Source organism: Acanthisitta chloris, unplaced genomic scaffold (genome assembly GCF_000695815.1).
Source record: "Acanthisitta chloris isolate BGI_N310 unplaced genomic scaffold, ASM69581v1 scaffold921, whole genome shotgun sequence".
Taxonomy (NCBI): domain Eukaryota; kingdom Metazoa; phylum Chordata; class Aves; order Passeriformes; family Acanthisittidae; genus Acanthisitta; species Acanthisitta chloris.
Window position 1 is genome coordinate 1,462 of NW_008654122.1, and position 14,907 is coordinate 16,368.

The 14,907-nt window shown below is 37.6% G+C and overlaps 1 protein-coding gene across 1 annotated transcript; it reads right to left on the minus strand.

Annotated features, from left to right (window-relative positions):
• Positions 1 to 2,584: 2,584 nt before the first annotated feature.
• On the minus strand, positions 2,585 to 14,459 carry SCP2D1 (SCP2 sterol-binding domain containing 1). The gene is made up of 4 exons (XM_009083340.1): positions 14,424 to 14,459; positions 13,627 to 13,765; positions 4,703 to 4,830; positions 2,585 to 2,937 (listed from the first exon to the last, which is right to left on the minus strand). Exons 1-4 carry the CDS (start codon positions 14,457 to 14,459, stop codon positions 2,848 to 2,850), a joined length of 393 nt encoding a protein of 130 aa, XP_009081588.1. The 3' UTR covers positions 2,585 to 2,847.
• Between the last annotated feature and the right edge of the window lie 448 nt (positions 14,460 to 14,907).

The following is a 14,907-nucleotide window of genomic DNA, read 5'->3' on the forward strand; positions in this document are numbered from 1 at the left end:
GTGCAGTTCTGGTGCCCTCAACATAAGGACATGGAACTGTTGGAGCAAGTCCAGAGGAGGGTCACAAAGTTGGTAAGAGAGTTAGAGCATCTCCTCTATAAAGACAGGCTGGGGCAGTTGAGACTGTTCAGCCCCGAGAATAAAAGGTTGCATGGAGACCTCATAGTAGCTGTTCAGAATCAGAAGGGACCTACAGGGGCGCTGGAGAGGGACTCCTAGGAACTGAAGTTAAAGGACAAGGGGGCAATGGATTCAAATTGAAGGAAGGGAAATTTAGGTCAGATATTAGGAAAATGTTTTTTACTGTGAGAGTGGTGAGACACTGGAACAGGTTGCCCAGGGAAGTACTGGCTTCCCCCTGGCAGTGTTCAAAGCCAGATGATCTGTAAGATCCATTCCAACCCCTAAAATTCTGATTCTATGATACTTTCAACAGTAAACAGGCTATTATTCAGCATTGGCTAACTAGAACACTCTTAAGGTAAATACACTGAAGTAGAAATAAAACCAACATGCTGAAATCATCAATAATGGCTATTCATGCCACAAAGCAAGTGAAAGAACTAAACACCTGAATTATGCTCCTAGAAAAAACTCTACCACAATACTGCAAGGTGTGCTCAGTTCGCCTAGGCATGGAGAGCAAAAGAAAGTGCTTTTTGCAGTAAAGTACAGAGGACTTCCTGTTCCACTCAACACTAACATCCATGACCAATTCATGGTGCAGGAAAAAGCTGCAGTCAGAGTAAAGTTTAGGATTTACTGCTGCCAAACACCAGCGTAACTTTAGGGTATATCTTTTGTGTTGTTAATTAAGGCCAGTACTGGGGATACAACTGATCCATGTAAGATTTTATGTCCACCTGAACATATGCAGGAGAGAAATTATCACAAAAGTAGCTATAAATGGGTTATTCTTTCATCCTCAACCAAACATTTAGCAAGACTATGTTATTTAGTAATTTTCAACCTGTTAAATTGCAACAGGTTTCAACATTACCAGTTTCCCTTGCCTGAATATTTTTCCTTCTCACTTCCACAGTGGAGGGAAAAAAAACTTATTAGCACTCTGTTCCCTCCTTGTGGAGCAGTACTTTCAGATTTCAATCTATGGGGCTGAGAAAAAAAATCACTTCTTGTGAATCTTCAAGGCCACGCAACATACAAGAAATAACATATTCCTAAATGGATGTTTTGGTAATTCCTTTCCTAGTCTCAAATTTAGCTCCTCACAGTTCCTTTTTCTTAATACACGTATTTGTTATGGCATTATATATAGCCTTATAGGCATGAAATATATATGTAGGAAAGTGGGGTTTTTGGTGTACCATGTATAATGCATAAAATTACAAAGCTGCAATCCTTGACACACAATTTCTGAAAAGAAAGTAATAAAAGACACCTTTATCTATTTGACACAAAGCTACTTGATAAATAGAAGTTGGGCAGTACAGGCAATTCTTAGGTCCTACTTATATATGAAAATAACTGCCATGAAAAAGGTAAATGTTAAGTGGACAAAGGACATTTCTTCAATCATGTCTACTTGATGGACTCTTTAAGATGGCAAACTTCACACTCGCTCTGTTTCCCATCTATTCATGATATGATTTATGTGAGATATTTAAGATTCATGTTTCTCCACCTGAACCAAAGCATGGCTGACAGTCCAGCTGTGAAGAAATAAATTTGCTGAGAATTTGACTTAGTACTACAGCATGTAGAATTTATCTGGAAACTCATCTGCAGTCTCACAAAAGTGTTTTAATGGTTACGGTCTACTAACAATGTCAGGGAAGGGAAGTACCTCCCAATTTTTTGAAAAAAAAAAAAAAAAAAAAATTAAAAATTCCATCCTCTAAATTAAGGCCTCCTCTGACCAGGGACAAAAGTCTTACATGACCTGAATTCTTCAAAAGATATCAACATAGAACACATCTGAAGGAGAAAAAAGATATCTGAGCACACAAAATGTTGGTCACATTGACGAAAACAGATTTCCAGTTGTTCATGTGATTATCACTGATTAAAAGCATACTTTAATTCAGAATATGTATGGCCACAGCTGCTATCTCAGTTCTGGCCATTGGTACAAATTGAAGAATTCACTTCTATCTTTCCCTGCTGCCATGATGTTTTCCTTCATGAGAATCAATCCACATGGAAGAAAAATTTGGTTACAGCAAATGTCTTTGGTGCAGTGTGAATACCCCTCAGACAAAAAGGTTTCCCCAGAAGAATTAATGCCAATCACTTTCCATGTGATTTATTAGAGTAACTCACATAAAAAAATGAGTAAACAATCTGGGCAAAGCTAAAGTTCAACAGACTTTTTCCTGTACAGAAAAAGCCCCATATAATTACAAAATGTAAATAAATTGAACCAACTTCCATCTTCAGTTGTTTTGATAGGATCATGAAAACTTGAGTCAAAATATTATAGTTTTCATAATAAACCAACTAGAGTAATAGAAATTAGACAGTATATTTAAGGCAATATGAATGAAGACTGACAGACATAGAAGGAGATATCAAAGAGGTGTATTGGTTTAATTTTCTTTCGAATTAACATAGAAATATATGCTTCTTTGTAAGAACTACATACATTTTATTTAGATAAAGGTATGCAATGAGAAAAGTATGATTCTCTACCATTCCTGAGGAACTTAAAAGGGACTATAGTAAGAATTAAGTTAATTTTGTAACTTCTGTCTACAGCGATTAAATCAGCCTGTGTATTAGCAGTATAATGAATCAGTACATTCATCTTAAGTAGCCTGCAAAAGATTTGAACTAATGGAAGTTTCTATCTTCTGAAGTTTTCATTGTAGTAGATGATCCAGCACTTCAGAGCTTGGCATAATCTTTCAGGATCATTTCCAATTTCTGGCTCAGCATGATGTTCCCCTTCACTTTCAGTTTACCAGAAAAGAATGCCTAAAAAAAGCAGAGGAGGGGAAAAAACCATGTATTCAATTGTTCACACACAAACCAAATTGCTGCTGGAACCAAACAAAAATCCAAAGAGGTGTGGTTGTTCAGCACTCAGGAGACAGCCTTCAGTACAGAATGCCTAATGGTTATCAGTTATTAACGAAAACCAGTCAAGTTCAATTCTAATAGGATCCAGAACCAGGGTTTTCCATCTATAGTGAAGACAAGGCCAGGCCTATCACCCAGAGGAAAAAAAAATAAAAAATGCATCAACTTCAGTGGCCTCTGTTTCTTTTCCATGTATAGCACAGAGTACTTCCCATGGTGTACGACAAACTAGCTCACAGAAGCTAATGGCAAAACTTTAGCTGGGCACAAAAATAAAGCTCCTAGCCTCATTCACCTATGCTACAGTTATTCAAATATCCCTATGTGAAAAAATGGAATGAAAGGGTTATTTAATGAACATTAAAGGCCCAATGAAAAGATATGCTATGCACTCAAATTCATAATAAATCCAAACAGGAACTTGCACAATGTATGTACACCCACATTGCAAAGAAATACACTGGGTCTATATATAGCATATTACAACAAACAAGAACTAAGATTTTGTTGCATTTTCAGAATCATAGGATCAACCAATATTTTCACTGAAAAGATGGTATATTACATTTTTATTGTCTTTACTTCAAAGAGCTGTATATCCTGTTTCAATCTAGTTCCTATTTTTTTAAAACTAGTTTTGCTAAGCTGTGGCTTTGCAGTTTGAAATCACTTTGAAAGTTCTTAATGTGCTTTTGCATAGATCCATTAACTTGAAATACATTCAAATAAGGAATAGAGACAGCAGAAAAGAATTTTGAAAAAAGGCTTTGAGCTTCTTTAAATAAAAAAATCACAGAAACTCTGAAGAAATACTAATGCCTGAGAATAGATATTCCGGAATTGAAATCACTGTTCTTTAGTTTTCTGATGATTACACGTCAACATCTTGCTTGCTTGTGCTTTATGCTTGCTATATATAGAGAGTCACAAAGGATTTTACTCTTGTGGCATGTAGGACAAACAAACATTTGCCATGATCGCTACTCACTAATTTTACAATCAAAGTCTTCAAAAACTTCTGCTTGGGATCAAAGAAAAGGAACTGTTTGATATATGATGAATTTAATTAAAATTTTCATTTGCTCAAACTTTAATCTGTAAGATGACATATTAAATTTGTGACAGCTTAATTTATCTTTACACAGGCATTTTTATTAGTAAAATTAGTAGTTTTAAGCAGTTGATTACTCCAAGAAGCTAAAAGCACAGACCCAAATTACAGAACTTTGTTAATTCTCTCTTTCTCTGAAAGAGATACTAGCTAATTCGGGTGAATTTTGATCAGTTTCAATGCTCTGACATTTCTCTTTGCTGCAGTAGTAGCAGTAAATCAGAACATTGCAACAAGTACCAACTTGCTTCAACATGACAATCAAAACAGCCTAAATGATCAAATTGACAAACCTAAGCTTGCAAATCATCTATTGTGAAAGTACCAAGAAACTAACTTTGCACTGCCAGGCTTTATCTCGTTTGGTGGTATCTTTGTCTCAAGATAATAAAGACAATGATGTGCTTATACCTCATCTGACTGGTTTGCACTGTCAAAACATCCATTCTTGCAGATTTCAGAAGACAAATAGTCATGAACCAGAGCCTGATTTAAGGCAAATAGTATGTCCCCATGCAAATGAATATGTCTGTGACACACAGGTTTTACCTTCTGGGGGTTAGTCTTTTGTTGTACCACATCCATGAAATCCTCGTCCGAGAGAGTGAAGGTGGTATCAGCAGAACTTCTGGCAGGTCCTTGATACACTGCTCCAGAGCCATTCTTTAAGTCAATTGCTGAGAAGCAAAAGCAAAGAGAGTTTAATTTCAAAAGAAAGATAACATTTTCAGGCTAAAGAACACTACTCTCCTTATTATTACAAAGCATCCAGCCTAAATATGTATCTTGAGCAAACAGACAGTTAGAAAATGAATTACTTGAAAATTTTTTTCTTTAATGAAAGAAAACTTAAAAAAATAAAGCCCTTCCTGTACTAAGGTGGTGGTGGGGAAGAGAGTTACAGCAAAAATAGCCATTTAAAAATTCTTACAGCAATGGTAAAAAGTATTTTTAAACAACACTAAAGATGCACAAGATACTAATTAGTGCGATTACTTCAAAAATGTTAAAGCTAGTAATGAAGGTCTCATGTTTGAAAACTGCATCCTATATTCAGAAAAGGCAAATGTGGTGATGTTCAAGCACACTGCTGCATTTTCCCTGTTCTGTCCCACAGGCAACAGCCTGTTCTGCTTCATGCAAAGAACATATAAAGCCTTGTCATGTATCTGTCTTTCTCTTCTGGAAGAGAAATAATTCCTCGAAGTGTCTGTAGCTTCAGAGTGTTCTTTTTCACATCAAATGACCTGCCAAGATATTTGCTATTGCAAAGCCAACAAACACTACCAGGTACTGTGTCATTTGTTTAGAAGCATATTTTGCTAGGATGTGCTCTGAGAAATCACTCTCAGATTTTGCAAATTCCCTGTCTTTCCTTTACACCTTTTTCCCTTTATAAATCACTTCCCCCACCCCTTTAAAAAAAAAAAAGAATTAATCATGTGGTTTCAAGTGGATGTTCCCATAAGGACATGGCACCTCTAATCACAGAATCATGGCTGCCAGTTAGTTTCCCTTCATTGGCAAATTTTAAGGCACTTGCTGAACTATGGGGACCTTATTTCTGAATAAACTATATCATGTGCCATTTTTTTTCAAGTGACTTTTTTGGAAGGGTAAGAGGAACTATAAAGACTGGGAATAGCTTTAGTCTGTTAAGTCTTTCGTCTTCTGAAACCAGTTTAAAATAATACTTATCCAGTTATAACAAAACTAGAAGGGTTATTAAGTATACAATTGTTGCTCAGTGAGAAGTGACATACTGTATTATTATTACCCACTTGACTTCGAGGTAAATTATAATTTCTGGAACAGGTTTAATGCATATAACTAACTTGATGCAATATGAGAAGAAAGGAAAACCACAACTGACGATGGTTGAAGACCAGCTGAAGATGAATGACGTTTGTGGGTAGGAGCTGTGTAGCATATTTCTGATCCGGAACAGCTACTATATAGTTTAACATCGTACATGAGCCTTTACCATTGCTCCTGCAGGCTATGCAGGCACAGACTACTACTAAGAAAAAAATAAATCAAGAAATCATCTATTGAATCATGAAACGCAAGTTTCACATTGGATACCAGCTCCTCAGACTAAGTTAACCAAGCTTAACTGTGCTTTTAAATACACCTCTACTCCTTTCCATGAAGAAATTCTTCCTGATGCCCAACATCAACCTCCCCTGTCACAGCTTCAGGCCATTCCCTCTCATCCTGTCAGTAGTTGCCTGTGAGAAGAGGCCAATCCTCACCTTGCTACAACCTCTTTTCAGGCAGAGACCAGTAAGGAGGCCCCTGAGCCTCCTTTTCCTCCAAGGTGAACAACTCCAGCTCCCTCAGCCTCTCCTCATAGAAACGTGTGCTCCAGACCCTTCATGAGCTTTGCTGCACCTCAACATCTTTCTTGTAGTGAGAGGCCCAGAACTGGACACAAGACTCAAGGTGCGGCCTCAACAGTGCTCAACAGAGGGATGATCACTGCCTTGGTCCTGCTGACGACACTACTTCTGATACAAGCCAGGATGCCATTGGCCTTCTTGGCTACCTGAGCACACTGCTGGCTCATGTTCAGCCACTATCAAACAGCACCCTCAAGTCCTTTTTGGCCAGGCAGCTTTTCAGAACCTCTTCCCCCAGCCTTTAGTTCTGTGTGGGATTGTTGTGACACAAGGACAGGATCTGACACTTTGCTTTATTGTACCTCATTCAATTGGCCTCAGCCCACTGCTCCAGACTGCCTCGATTCCTCTGCAGAATGTTCCTACTCTTCAGCAGATCAACTCTCCTGCCCAGCTTGGTGTCATCTTACTGAGGGTGCACTTAATTTCCCTTGTAAAAGATGAAATTAAAGATATCAAACATGGCTGGCTCCAATACTGAGCCCTAGGAAACTCCACTAGCGACCAGCTGCATTCACTACCACTCTCTGGGTCCACCCATCCAGACTTTTTTTAACCTAGTGAACAGTGCACCTGTCCAAGCTGTGGGCTGCCAGTTTTCCAGGAGAATGCTGAGGGAGACAGTATCACAGGCTTTGTGAGGTAGACACATCCACAGCGTTTCCCTCATCCACCAGGTGGGTCACCTGCTCACAGAAGGAGATCAGGTTGGTCAGGCAGGACCTGCCTTTCATAAACCCATGCTGGCTGGGCCTGGAGCCTTGGTTGTCCCATATGTGCCATATGATCACATTCAAGATGATCTGTTCCATCACATTCCCCGTCACCAAAGTCAGGCTGATCACATAAAATTCTTAATCCACCTCAAATTAACAACCAAAAAACCCACCAAAACAGTGGACCAAGCTAATGGCATGTTATTCTCCCCAAAATATGAAAATACTATTTACACTTCTTCTGTATGCTTTCTAATGAGTATTAAGATTTTTGAAAAGAAAAACTGAAAAAATAGAGTAGCCATAAAAGAAAAGCATTCTGTGGCAACAAAAACTGTCTTTTTCACAAAAACATGATGAACCTTCTATTTTTTAATTTTCTTGCTACTTGATTCATCCTTCTTTTTAAGTGCTATCATAAATGAGTTATGACCTCTCTAATGCAAGCACTAAAAAAATAATAAAAATGCCGTACTGGAGAAGGAGTGAACCAAAATATATCATACGCTGGTATTTAGAGAAGGAAAGGACCTCCCGTCCTTATAAAGAATGAAAAACTACCCCAAAAACTTGCTCATTTTTTTTGCAGGGGAGAAAAACAAATAGAAGGATTAGAAACATATACAATCAACTTTCTTGCCTCCTGACCTATTCAAATGACACCTGAGACTAAACTACAGCATTGGCTAATGGACAAATGGATATAAAGTACCAATGAAAAGAAATTAGCTGAATACCATAACAGATTCCAACCATCAGAGCAGAAAATTTCTATCCTTCCAAAATGACCAGAAAGGAGGCCTTTTGTAAAATACAACTTCATGAGAAAAAGCTATGTAACACAGCTGCCTGTTGTAGCAGGAAATGGATTTGATCCAAGTCTCTATACACGTCCTCTACACACATGTCCTGGATACACATGTCTATGGTTATAGCTACCATCTCCCCAGTGCAGTGTGCAAGCTGCACTAGGGTTGCAGCAGCCAGCTTCATAGTGACTTGGTACTGGTGTAGCGATGTCAGCACTCAGGTGGCTGATGATCTGGGCAGCTGCCAGGCAACTACCTCATGTGCTGCTAGAGCAGCTCCACTGCTAGCAGTAATAGATGAGTAGCCTAAAGGTGTCTGCAGTGTTCTTTGTTTCTGAGAACGTGGAGTCCTCCATGGCTGCTACAGCTAGTGCTCTTCTCCAAATCTTCCACATGGCTGATCCACTGCACACAAAAATAGTCTGCAACATGGGTATGGTATTCCTTAATACTGTGTGTAGCAACACAACCTGAACTCAAGCTGAAGGCCATTTTAAAAATCAACTACCTTTTTAAGTATGCAAAACTTTAGTATCACACACCCGGCATAAAACTAGAATCAAAAAGTTCCAGTGAATCAAGTACTCATTCGCCTTCAAAGTTTTGCTTTTGGTTGAATACGTAAGTGTTATACTAAAGTAATTAAATACCTATGAATTATTATTGTTCATAAGATGCTCTTGACTAAGGTAATTCACTGGGAGAGTTTGTGTTGGGTCAGAGAGCGGGCAAATGTGCCTATGGATTGACTTGGAGTGGTGCCCAAAAGCTTTTTGGTAGAGGTCTCAGTTCCCAATAACTATTTCAGATGCTCCAGTGAAGCTACTGGGGCAGGATGGAGCTTGTACACATTGGGTACAGGCACTTCTAATAGAATGAAGAAATTTCAGTGAATAAAAGGAACATTTTTCTTCAAATTTTTGCTTTTGCTTGGCTACAAAAGTACTATATTATGGTAATTAAGTATCTATGAATTATTATTGTCTATAAGATGCTGTCATCAGAGATACAATAAAAACTGGGAAAAAAAAGCCATAGATATACAAGTAAAACACTAGACACTGACATTCTAAAGCAGGTAGCAAAAAAACCTAAAAAATCTAAGATCTGGGGGTACAGATTTTGCTTTGTCTTTAAAGAATGCCTTACCCTTTCTAGGAGAGAAATATTACCAGTCAGACTATTTTTTGTTTGGTCTGGTTTGGGTTTCATTCTGCTTTACAGTGGGTAAGTAATGGCAGTACAAGACAAGGCAATACAAGACTCATCCCCAAAGCAAACCAAACAAAATGTCACCCACTCCTCATTGCCTGAATTGCATCATAAATAATTGAGCGGTTTTGTCTTAATTTGTCAGCTGTTCACAAATGATGACATGTAACAATTGCTCCCCAGTTCTAACAGTTTAATTGTTCCAAGAACTGAAAAGGAACAGAAATATCTTCTGCCTTCAGCAGTGTCTTAGGAAGCATGGTGAAAAGCAACAGATGGAAAAACTCTTCTGAGTATGTTCTAGAGAGCCATTAACTATCAGCTAATGAATCTTGATGGCAGTGCCTTTTCTCTGTGGAAAGAGAAGTTGAAATTAAGTAACTTAACTCTAAAACAAAGATTCGTATTTCATAACCACCGACAACAAAGGTAATTGTTACACAGTAATAAATATGCAGCAGAGAGCAAAGCACGTTTTAGGAAGTGAAGCAAACAGGAGAAATCAAAGCTGGGGCAGTGTCATGTTAAAAAATAACAAAATATGTCTCCAGTACCACTATGCTTACTCCTTAGGTTTTGATTCAGCCAAAATCTGTATTGCTTTATCTTCTTATGAGGATTTTCAGCATCCTTTTAAATTAGAACAGCTTGCTTTTATACAGAAATACCATTAATTAAGGCCAGCTGTCAGTGGCTACAGTTCAACATTGTATAGACCGCAGACGAATTGTCCAAAATTTCACATCCTGAGTGCATGGTCAATTGTTCTACACCTCCCCATGGCTTCGCACCATCCACGGAGAACTATACAGAAGTAAAGGTCATTGCTAGTTAAACACACTAGTGCTACTACAATTACTGCCTCCATCAAGAAGTATTTCTGTAACAACAAAAGCTAAATTCAATTCACAAATTCTACAGAATCACAGAATTATTTAGATTAGAAAAGATCTCCGAGATCATTGAGTCCAACCTATAACTGATCACCACCTTGTCAACTAGGCAAGTGCCTCATTCTGTTGTTCCTTGACGGATGGTGACTCCGCCACCATCCTGGGCACTCCACTCCAATGTTTAACAACCCTTTCTGTAAAGAAATTCCTCCTGATGTCCACCATGACCCTCTCCCGCCACAGCTTGAGGCCACTTCCTCTTGTGATGTCACTAGCTGCTTGAGAGAAGAGGCTGACCCTCACCTTGCTACAACCTCCTATCAGGTAGCTGTAGAGTGATAAGAGGGTAAGATCTACCCTCAGCTTCCTTTTCTCCAGGCTAAACAGCCTCAGCTACTCCTCATAACTCTTGTGTTCCAGACTCTGCACCAGGTCCATTGCCTTCTCTGGACTCACTCCAGTACCTCAATGTCTTTCTTGTAGTGAGAAGCACAGAACTGGACACAGTACTCCACGTCCTTAATACTGCTGCTTTCTCTCATTTGCTTCTCTCCAAGTGTCCTCCCAGACCTTAAGAGGCTCAATGACATAAGAAGAAATTGTTGGAGCTACAATCATTGAGTAAGACTGCATTGGGCTGCAGGGTCCACATTGTTTCTAGCGCTGTCAACTGCTGCAGTTATCACAACAGCACAAAATTGTGCAAAAGTGGTAAGTCAAAAAATTAGAAGACAAGACAGCACAACTCTGTAACAAATTTAATAAGAGAAAGAGGCCCAGCAGGTAGCCCAAAAGAACTAGACATACTGCTTGAAAAGGCCAGGTAGGCTCTTAGAAAGAGAGGCCTAAAAAGAAAGTAGATAATTAAATAATTGGTATTGACTTGGTTTAAAACAAACCAAAAAATTCCCCCAAAATAATATTCTTCCTCACATTTCAGTTGTTTCAGTGATAACAAGTCAAGAATTTTGATCACACATTGAAGGAGCATGCAATGTTTACCCAGATGAACTGAATTCTAAGTTAATTTTAATGTCATATTTTCCTTTTGGCTTTCTTGTAGTTATGTACATTGTGGGACCTACCATTCAAACCTGCAATTTTACTTAGAAAAGAAAGATAATGCAGAATTGTACTAATCTAACAACATAACATTTACAAAACTGATTTAAAATTATTTACACAGAAGATCAACTAAGAATCAACTAGGACAAATTTAAATGTAGTGTAAAGAAGTGCAATGCTACCGACAGAGTTGTGTAACACTCAAATCTGAAGCTGGTTTGGAACCAGTCAAAATAGTGACACATAAATAAAGTCAAACTTTAGCAAAAGTTAACATCTTACTACCATCTTCAGTTTTTAACGGTCAAAATTAATTTTTCAAAGGCTAATTAAATTATCAAAAGCTAAAAGGTCCTGGTTTTGTTTTCCTTGCATTTGTTTGGATGTATTTTTTAATGACAGAACTAGTGTTTTTAAGAATTCCCAAAGTAATTCCATCATGCAGCTATAGATATACCTTGCCATTAGAAATGCACCATTAGAGTCAAACAGACAGCAAGAGTAGTATGCTACTGATCCATAGAAGGACAAATTGTGAGAGTTTACATTACAGTGGTCATAACTTCTAACACGGACAGTGAGTTTACATAACTTTTAATATTTCACTATGACAACTTAATATTTAAATTATTAGTAAGAGAAATTTCAAAGATATAAAAATATTAAGAAAGCACAAAACCCCCACAGAAATCAGAAGACACAAAGTTCTTCGAAAAAAGAGATATATTCCTGATAAAAAAAGTAAGCAACACTTTCTACAGACATGCTTCTGGTCACCTTGATATTTAAATTCAGCCTTATATATTTAGTACACCACAGAGACTACAGTAATTCATAAGCTTGAAGGAACTGACTACCCTTTACAAATATTCACAGTAACTTTTCCAAGATTTTGGAAATGCTTCATTTTAGCTCTTAATATTAGTCAGCAACAGGAAATGTTTAAAATATTAGATTACCTCCTCCATTCCACAGGAATGCTTTTAAGTTTTTTTCAAAATTTGTATAAAAGTACAGATAACTTTCACTGCAACAGAAGCAGAGGGAGCAGGACAAAAGTTATGTCTATTTAAGCCCTTTTAGCTAGGGAAATACGCACTGGAAAAAGGCACTACTTTCCTCCCACTAATTCAGTAGTAAACACAAGAGAGGACAAGCATTGTTTGAAAAGCAGGAAAGGCTGATTATTGAGAAATTACTGTACTGTATTGTATAAATTAAGGGCTTGCTATCCCCCACTCTTATGGAAGTTTATTGCATAAATTTAAGAGTTTGTTTGCTAATGCCTTTTGGGGTCTAAATATGGGGTTGGTTGACAGAGTTATGGCCACTGTACAACAAAACCAAACGTTCGCTCACATGTGGCCTGGTTTCTTTGTTCAGCCTGATGAGAATCAATAACAAATACCACATCCACCACAGGTTGTGACACTGGCTCCAATCATTGAGACCAATCAAAACAAAGAAATCTAAGTAACAGACTTTACCCAAAGACTTTCATTTCTCCACAAAAATCACAAAAGCCTGGAATTTACAGCCTGACTAACTAAGCTTTATCCTTCTGGAAAAACTTTAAATTCCACTTATAGATCAGCAGACACCCTAAAAAATAGTTCCAAAGACTACAGAATATATTCAAATACTAAAGTTGCATCGTTTGTTGGGGGTTTTTTTAAATACATATTCTTGTAAAGAGAGCAGAAGAGAATTTAAGAACAAACATTTTTTGAGGAAGTAGTTTTGCCCCCATCATACCAGATCTCTTACTAATCCACTTTACCAGGGAACAGTTCCGCTCCAACCCATTGCTATTACAGCCTTTAGTCTCTCTGCATCAACGAGACCCATGCTTCAATGATGGGCAATCATGATTATACTTTCATTAAACCTTGATCTCAGAAAATCTGAATGGAAACAAACTGGGCTATGCTTTCACTGACATGACAAGAACAATGCAGTAGAAATAATTACTTATTTGTTTTAGATCAGCTAGCATGTACATCACCAGCAGACTAATGACTGTAAGAGAAGAGCTCCTAGCAGGTTAATTTAGCCTGCTTTCCTTAGATGAGGTGGCAATCCAATCTGGAAAATGTAAACAGAAATGCCCTGAAGTACTAAGGAATGGTTTTCCTATGCATACATCTAAAGTTATGGAAGTATGTTCCTAGAAAGGGTACTAACAGTCATCATGGAATTTTATCTGACCTCCTTGTCACTTGTGCATCCACACAGCATTCAGATTTGTAGGTCCCAGTGAATATTCATCTATTACCTTATGTTTATTTTCAAGCTACCAGTTTAATTAGAACAAACATAATTAATCTCACATAATAAAAAAGTCCACCATGGCATTATATAAAAGCTACAACTTACTCCACTGCATTGCTGTTTTTCCATCTTTAGTGATGTCCCATTGGAAAATGGCATTTACTTTCTTTACCAATTCATTTCCCATCTCTTTTACACGACGACCAATTTCTTCAAACACAAGGTCACTCTGCAGCCCTGAAGTCTTAAAAAAAAAGAGTATGAAGAATTCAAAATTGAAACTTCATTAAAAGGTACTGAATATGTCCCTTAGTTCAAGCACTGTGCCCAGGAAAGTATCTATAGTAGAATTATTAAATGCAATTGAGATTTCTTCCACTGCAAAATAATCACCTAAAGATTATTCTAAAGAGTATATACAAGAAGAAAATGCTTAACTTCAAATCTTCATTTCAAATTATTTCACTTCTTGCTTTTGAAGTTGTAGTCATTTATCATTAAAATATTTTTTTAAGCAGTGCTCTAAGAGTTTCTAAATTGCCCTTTATTCCCTTTGGAGGATAACAATTGCCACTTTTTCCATGGTAAATGGCAAGCTAGTTTTCAGAACAAAAAAGTATTTTGACCAGTATATTACTTGAACTTGACATGGAAAACATTCAAAACATAATGCACTACAAACAAAGTCAAAACTCCAGTGTAGACACAATTTAAGACTGGCAGTAGCTACATTCACATTTTCAACTTTTCCAAACATTATTTTGCAAGCCTTCCATTGTCTGTCTTTAAGAAATATTTGCAGTGGATAAAAGGCTACATATTAATAAATTACTTCAGTGACATTTTTCATCTAACAAACTGGAGTAAAACTTTCATAGCTTTAGCTGTTCTGCTGCACCTACCTGTACACCAAAATGCAATACTCCCCAGGCTGTCATCTTGTCACCTTTTAGGTTAAGCCTAACACTTTCCATTACATTACAGAGTTCCCCATGGCATTTAAATCTGCCCACCTTTATTCACTCAGGCTAGTTTCCCCTGGTAGATGTCTGCCCATCAGCAAATTTCTGCCACAAAGCACCTTAATTTCTCAGAGTAAGCTTGAAGAAAAACACTTGTTAAGCCCAACTTCTTTAAAAAAAAATCTTAAAAGTTCTAATGTTTGACCTTCAAATGCAGACAGGACAACAGTTTAGAAATCAGAGGATTAAACTCAGCCAGAAAAAAAACCCAGATGGTTCCTGGAATCTATCATATAATCATGGAATGGCTTGGGTTGAAATGGATTTTAAACACCATGTAGTTTCATCCCACCTGCCACAGGCAAGGACATAGAATCAACCGAGCTGGAAAAGATTTTCCAAGATAACTGAGTCCAACCCTACC

Coding starts and splice junctions, on each gene's coding strand:
- SCP2D1 (XM_009083340.1), bottom strand. CDS start 14,459: ATGACAGCCTGGGGAGTATTGCATTTTGGTGTACAG. Junction 13,766..14,423: donor TATTGCATTTTGGTGTACAG/GTAGGTGCAGCA, acceptor TTTTTTTTTAAG/ACTTCAGGGCTGCAGAGTGA. Junction 2,938..4,702: donor AAAAGACTAACCCCCAGAAG/GTAAAACCTGTG, acceptor TGCTTTTTTTAG/GCATTCTTTTCTGGTAAACT.